Below are 7476 nucleotides of genomic sequence, written 5' to 3' on the forward strand. Positions count from 1 at the left end.
TAATGGTAAAGAGTGGGTGATTGTGGTATTGTTAGCAAAGTTGTTGTATTTATGGGGATATGTGATTATTGGAGAATTGTGATGAGGGTGATTATGATTGATGATGATGATGGTGATGGTGATGGTGATAGCAGTGATAATGATATGATAGTATAGTGATAATAATAATAATAATAAATAAAAGTAAAAACAATAAATAATAATAATAATAATAATAATATCATATAGTAATGATGTAGTAATAATAATAATAATACATAAAAGTAATAACAATAAGTAATAATAATAATAATAACATCATATAGCAATAATAATAATAAATAAATAAAGTAATAAAAATAATAGTAATAACAATAATAACAACATCAAGAACAGCAACAACAAAAACACTACTACTACTACTACTACTACTAATGATAATAATAATAATAATAATAATAATAATAATAATAATGACAATACCTAGAAGCACCCAGAGAGCGCATACCTCCGCCAGGGCAACAGGGTCACTGATGCAATAAAAATATTCACACCTGAAGAATTACATTAAAATCAACTCTTTCTCAAACACACAGGTGACGTCCGTGTTTTTCTATCTCGCAATGCTAATGAATCCTTAAAAAAAAATCTTGGAACCAGATCATGGCGTCTAAGTTAGGCCAAAACACGTCAGTCATTGTTATTATTGTTGTTGTTATTCCCTTTTATCATTATTACCTCCGCAGGATTAAAAAAGAAAAAAAAAAATCATGAAAATCTGTATAAAACTTTTTTTTTTTTTTTCTTTTTCTTTTTTAATCCTGCTAACCAACAGACTAACAAACTAACCAACGCTACCAAAATCATAACCTTGGCGGAGGTAATAAGGATAAAAGGTAATAACAAAAGCAATAATAACAATGACAATAATACCAATACTAAGAGCAACAGTAATAATGAAAATGACGAAGATGATGAGAGACATAAGAGAAAAATCGCCTGATACTCATACTAATAGCAACTAATAATGATGAGAGAGATAAGAGATAATGAGAGATATATGAGATAATGAGAAATATAACAAAATGATGAGAGATATGAGATGATGAGAGATAAAAGAGACGATGAGAGAGATAAGAGATGATGAGATATATAACAAATGATGAGAGATATACAGAGAAAAATCGCCCAGTCATTTTCTGGACGCCAGCATACAGGAGAAGCCATGACAGTGCAATACAACATGGCGGTGTTTTCGCCATTTTGACCTTTAACGGATATTTCACCCACGACCGAGGCAAGGGCGTGGAGGGTTGATGTACGATTCAAGGGAGAGAGAAGGAGGGAGGGAAGGGAGGGAGGGAGGGAGGAAGGGAGGAAGGGAGGGAGGGAAGGGAGGGAGATAGGGAGGAAGGGAGGGAGCGAGGGTGGGAGGAGGGAGGGAGGGTGGGAGGAAGGGTGGGAGGAAGGGTGGGAGGAGGGAGGGAGGGTGGGAGGGAGGGAGGGAAGAAGGAAGGAAGGGAGGGAGGAAGGAAGGGAGGGAGGGAGGGAAGGAGGGAGAGGAAGGGAGATAAGGGAAGGGTGGGAGGGTGGGAGGGAGGGAGGAAGGGAGGGAGATAGGGAGGGAGGAAGGGAGGGAGATAGGGAGGAAGGGAGGGAGGAAGGGAGAGAGATAGATAGATAAATAGATAGATAGAGAGAGAGAAGTGAGAGAGAGAGAGAGAGAGAGAGAGAGAGAGAGAGAGAGAGAGAGAGAGAGAGAGAGAGAGAGAGATAGAGATAGATAGATAGATAGAGAGAGAGAAAGATAGATAGAGAGAGAGAGAGAGAAGTTCATGGCTACATCTCAAGCATAGAATCCAATCTCGGAGTAACATATGGCTTGGTGTTCATTTGCCTGTATTTTCCTTTTATTTAACCGCTCCCCCCCTCTTCTTCTCCTTCCCCCCCCCACACACTCTCCTCCCTTCCCCCTATCTCCCCTATTCTAACGGGTCCTTCCCCACCTCCCTTCCTGACTGACACACCCTCCCCTCTATCTACCGTCATCATCCCCACTTTTATATCTCCCCTCTTCTTCATTTCCTCTTCCTCCTTCCTCTTTTCTCCTCATTTCTCTCTTCTTCCTTGTTTCTCTTTTCCCCTTCCTCTCTCCCCTCATTTCTCTCATGCCCGTCCTCCCTCTTCTTCATTTCCCCTTCCCCTTCCTCTCTCCCCCTCACTTCTCCGCCCCCTTCCCTCATTTCCTCTCATCCCCCTCATCCCTCGCCTCTCCCTATTTCTCCCCCTCCCCTCCTCCCTCTCCCTCATTTCTCCCACCCCTCCTCCTTATATATATATCTCACCCCTCCTTCCTCCCTCCCTCTCCTCCCACCTCCCCCACCCACCACCCCCCTCCCTCTCCCTCTCCCCCCTCCCACCCACATCCAGCACCTAGCACCTACCGCAGCTCACCTCACACGCTCCACCTGCCTGTATTTGTTCATCACGGGAATGGCTCTAACACCTGCCGTTTACCACCTGGAGAGACAGGTGAGAGACAGGTGAGAGACAGGTGAGAGACAGGGGAGAGACAGGGGAGAGACCCGTATGTGCCGGTAGCCACTTGGCCGGTGAAGCGGACGCAGTGAAGTGTACAGGGCAGTTATGATTATACTTGATCGCTTGGAATAGAAGCTGGGACTAAGAAAAATGTGTGTGTGTGTGTGTGTGGGGGGGGGTGATGTGTGGCGTCAAGGAGTGGGTAATGGGGTAAAATGGTTTGGGAGAAGGGTTGTGGTTCCTCTCCCTTTTTGAGAGAGAGAGAGAGAGAGAGAGAGAGTGAGAGAGAGAGAGAGAGAGAGAGAGAGAGAGAGAGAGAGAGAGAGAGAGAGAGAGAGAGAGAGAGAGAGAGAAAAGAGAGAGAGAAAGAGACAAAAAGAAAGAGAGAGAAAGAAAGAGAGAGAGAGAGAGAGAGAGAGAGGGAGAGAGGGGGGGAGAGAGAGAGAGAGAGAGAGAGAGGGAGAGAGAGAGAGGAAGAGAGAGAGAGAGAGAGAGAGAGAGATAGAGAGATAGAAAGAGAAAGAGAAAGATAGAGGGAGAGGGAGGGAGAGAGAAAGAGAGAAGAGAGAGAGAAAGAGAGAAGAGAGAGAAAGAGAGAAGAGAGAGTGAAAGAGAAGATAGAGAGAGGGAGAGAAAGAGAGAGAGAAAAAGAGAGAGAGAGAGAGAGAGAGAGAGAGAGAGAGAGAGAGAGAGAGAGAGAGAGAGAGAGAATGAGTGAGAGAGAGAGAGAGAGAGAGGGATAGAGAGAGAGAGAGAGAGAAAGAGCGAGAGAGAGAGAGAGAGAGAGAGAGAGAGAGAGAGAGAGAGAGAGAGAGAGAAAGAGATAGATAGATAGAGAGAGAATTTGCATACTCTATACTCTGACATTATATACTACATCACTGAAATACACACATACACACACACACAAACGCACACTAATGAATATCTTTACTCTAATCACATTGTTATATATAAATATTCCTAATCTACTGCTTTCCTTATAGAAATAACAATATTAATAATCCTGAAAAGTACTTAGCCATAATCTGTACTGTACCAAGTTGTACTCAACATCCCTATATATCTTATGACGTCATTGTACATTATAATCCTCTGATATAATGTTGCAATATAACGAAATTGCAATACGTTAGTGTGCTGTTTCGTATTCCTGAAAGGTTAACATTGTACTGGTCTTGTATAACAGTCATTATAGGTTAGTTCGTTGTTTTCATGATATATAATATTTTTTCTTTAAGTTACATTGATACAGTATTACGAAATGTGAAACCGTTGGGATCGATGATTTTATAATAGGTATATGTATTTAAAAAAAATATTCATTTTCAAAACGCTTAAATTATTTATTTATTTATTAAATTATTTTTATTTATTTATTCTATACCTTTTTAGCATTAAATTTTTTTTTTAGCTTTTTCAAATATTCTTTGAAATCATTTTTGAATTCTCTAGCTTTTTGATATATGCATTTCAAAATTGTTTACCATTACATACATATTCTAATTCTTTAGCTTTTTGATATATATCTTTTGAATTCATAAGCTTTTAAGAATTATTTTGTAATATCTCTAGTTCTATATGACTATTAAAATAAAAAGAAAAATCATTTGCTTATTAAAATCATATTTTTATTATTTTTTGTTATTCCTTTTTATTTCCATTATCTTTTATTATTTATTAAAAAATCTTAAAAAACATATTATTTATTGATTTTTTTTATTTATTAAAAAAAATATTATTTATAAAAAAATCATTATTTTTTGTATCATTCCTTTTTATTTCCAATATCATTAATTTTTTTTCTCTCTCCTCTTGTCCTGTTTATCTCGTCCTTTCATCAGTTTTTTTTTTAATTCCTTGTCATCAGTTTGATTGACGTGAAGTGACTCGCTGACTGTTATGATGACGTCATAATAATGCGCATAATAGTCTTGATAATATTGTCTTTTTTTATGTAAGTTGATATCAAAGGCTATTGTCGTTATTGTAGCGGGGTGATATTTTATTGATATGTCTTAATTGTTTTTATTGACTGAAGGTTATTGTCGTTATTGAGTGGCCATTTATTGATGTGTTTTTATTGTTTTTATTGATCAAAGTTGTGATTGTGATTCAGTTATTGTGAGCGATGGTAAAGTTTGATTAAAAGCGTAAGTAAAATAAAGATGAAAGGGAGACAGATTGGCGAATAATGAAATAAAAGGAATATTATATATATGTGATAAGCAAAGAGGTAAAACATCCGAAACAAAGTGAAAAAAAAACGAAAAAAAACAAACGATTTTCTGCAATGAAACTTTTCAGCAGCAAGTCACGATTTTTTTTTCATATTTTTTTTTTTTTTTTTTAAGGAAATAACGCACATTGTCTGGTGTTCTTTGTGCATATATATATTTTTTTCTCGTTTTTATTTTTGTTTTGTTTTTTTCTGCACCGTAATAATTTACTCTTAAGCCTTTCCATCATTATTTGTAAAAAAAAATAAAAAAAAATAAATAAAAAAATTGAGGGTCTTTTGAAAAAAAAACTTATATTCTTTCTTTCTGAACATTTCCTTCACATCGTATTGTATTTAACGACTGTTTAAAATGACTCATTATATATTGTCACAAACAAAAAAAGAAAAAAAATAGATATACAATGAAATCTAAGTCTTTCTTGAAGGTCTTATCTCCACTGATAAGATGCTTATTGTATCTCTGGCGAACTCTGGTTTATCTCTCGCTAAATTCCATTAATATCAGGTGTTTAAGCAATAACGATTCTCACTAAAACAGTAAGAGAGAGAGAGAGAGAGAGAGGGAGAGGTAGAGGGAGAGGTAGAGGGAGAGGGAGAGGGAGAGGGAGAGGGAGAGGGAGAGGGAGAGGGAGAGGGAGAGGGAGAGGGAGAGGGAGAGGGAGAGGGAGAGGGAGAGGGAGAGAGAGAGAGAGAGAGAGAGAGAGAGAGAGAGAGAGAGAGAGAGAGAGAGAGAGAGAGAGAGAAAGAAAGAAAGAGAGAAAAAAAGAAAGAAAGAAAGAGAGAGAGAGAAAAAGAAAGAAAGAGAGGTAGATAGATAGATACATAGAGAGAGGGGAATACATAGACAGACAGAGACAGAGACAGACAGACAGCCAGAGAAAAGCCACGCCCCAACAGACATAAAGCATTTCAAAACTAATTTTGCGACGGCGGCAAGTCACGACCCTCGACGCTTCGACTGGCTGAAACGAGCGGTTAGTGGGCGGGGCTTCGGTACACTTCCCTTGCCAACACCCCGAGGAAAAAGGGGGCGGGGCGTGGCGTGGCGGGCGAGGGGAGGGGGGTAGGGGGCAGGGGGGGGGAAGGGGGGGAGGATCCGTATGCACAATACCCTTGACTCAACCCTTATCTCTATTGTGATTCGCGCGCCTCAGTACCTGGCCAACGTACGCACAATAAACTTTTTTTTTTTTTTTTTTTTGAGTTGCTTTGTTCGCTATTTCTCCATCCACCCTTTGCCGATATACTCGAAGGAGAGAGAGAGAGAAAAAAAAAATATCGTACGCAAAAGTCTGAGTTCGAATATTTGTTTTTTTTTATGTAATTTATCCACCTTAGGTTTATTTGCAATATGAAGGGAAGGCATTGTATTTTGACTTCAAAGTATATAAACTATTAACTTCAAACCAAACAAACTTCGAACTTTGAACCAAACAAACTTCTTGCGATTTGTCTATCTAAGTTCTGGTGCAACAGAAAGGAAAAATTTATTTATATACAATAGCTTTTTTCCATTTTTTTTTCATAAGTCAGGGCTAGCATATCCACCTATGTTAACACAGGGACGAAAGATGCATATATAGTGTTTGACTAAATCGCTTTTTTTGTTATTTATCTGTCAGAAGACAAGCTGATAATACTGTTTTAACTCTAATTAAAAAATAATTATATTTGGTTAGGTATTCTCCATATAACAAATGCATAACCTGGTATCTAGATAAATGAGGGTATGCGTATATATTTTGTTGATTTTAGCTTTCATCTATAACGTAATCATCAATATCTTCATTCTAATGCACTGCAATCATGAGCTAGAATGCATTAACGTGAATAAATCGACGCCCATATTATAGATGACGGTTTAAATTGACAAAAACATTTAATAAACATGTCAGACATTTGATCCGAAACCCCTTTAAAGACAAACAAACCTTCATATAATGCATATCAAATACCCTTCACATCCAGACGATATTCCACATCTCTTAACCAAACCCATTCTTCCTTTAAACCCAAAATGAAAATAATTATGAAGACCAACAAACGGAAAAGAGTGAGAGAGTGGACCGGCTCGGCGCATGACACGGAGCTAACCTCACAACGTTATCTGCGGAGAGGTTATATATATTCTCGAGTTATGTTATATTATTGGCTTCGTCCTCCTGCCTCGCCAGCCAAAAGCGAAAGGGATTACCTGTGATCTCGAAGCATGACCGGTTCAGATCCTGCCCTCAGATTATTCAAATTCTCTGCGTGCACATATGTTGGCATACTTTAGGCTGAATTTGTAAGAGTGTGTGTAGGTATGCGAGTACATGCATTTATGTACATACATTTGTGTACGCACACGTCAAGATAACTCCTGGATATAGTCAGAGAAGGAAGAAACGAGAAATGGAGGAAAAGAGAAAGATGAGGGGTGACATAGGAGATAAACTTGTCTATCTATCTATGCATATAACACACACACACACATACACACACACACACACACACACACACACACACGCACGCACACACACTTACACACAAACACACATATACATATACATGCAGCACATACCATATACACACACTGCACACACACACCCAAACCCACACGCCCACACACACACACACACACACCTAGAGAGAGAGAGAGAGAGAGAGAGAGAGAGAGAGAGAGAGAGAGAGAGAGAGAGAGAGAGAGAGAGAGAGAGAGAGAGAGAGAGAGA

General features: G+C 38.7%; 1 protein-coding gene across 1 annotated transcript in view; it reads left to right on the forward strand.

The window, feature by feature from the left end:
* Nucleotides 1-5554, forward strand: part of LOC138860281 (RNA-binding protein 25-like) — a gene marked incomplete at its 3' end in the record, with an annotated part of 26512 nt that extends 20958 nt beyond the window's left edge. Inside the window, exon 6 of the mRNA XM_070117485.1 lies at nt 5357-5554. Within this exon, the coding sequence (XP_069973586.1) occupies nt 5357-5554 (198 nt within the window). The remainder of the gene's footprint in view (nt 1-5356) is intronic.
* Between the last annotated feature and the right edge of the window lie 1922 nt (nt 5555-7476).

The sequence above is a fragment of the Penaeus vannamei genome, chromosome 40 (genome assembly GCF_042767895.1).
Source record: "Penaeus vannamei isolate JL-2024 chromosome 40, ASM4276789v1, whole genome shotgun sequence".
NCBI classification, from domain to species: Eukaryota; Metazoa; Arthropoda; class Malacostraca; order Decapoda; family Penaeidae; genus Penaeus; species Penaeus vannamei.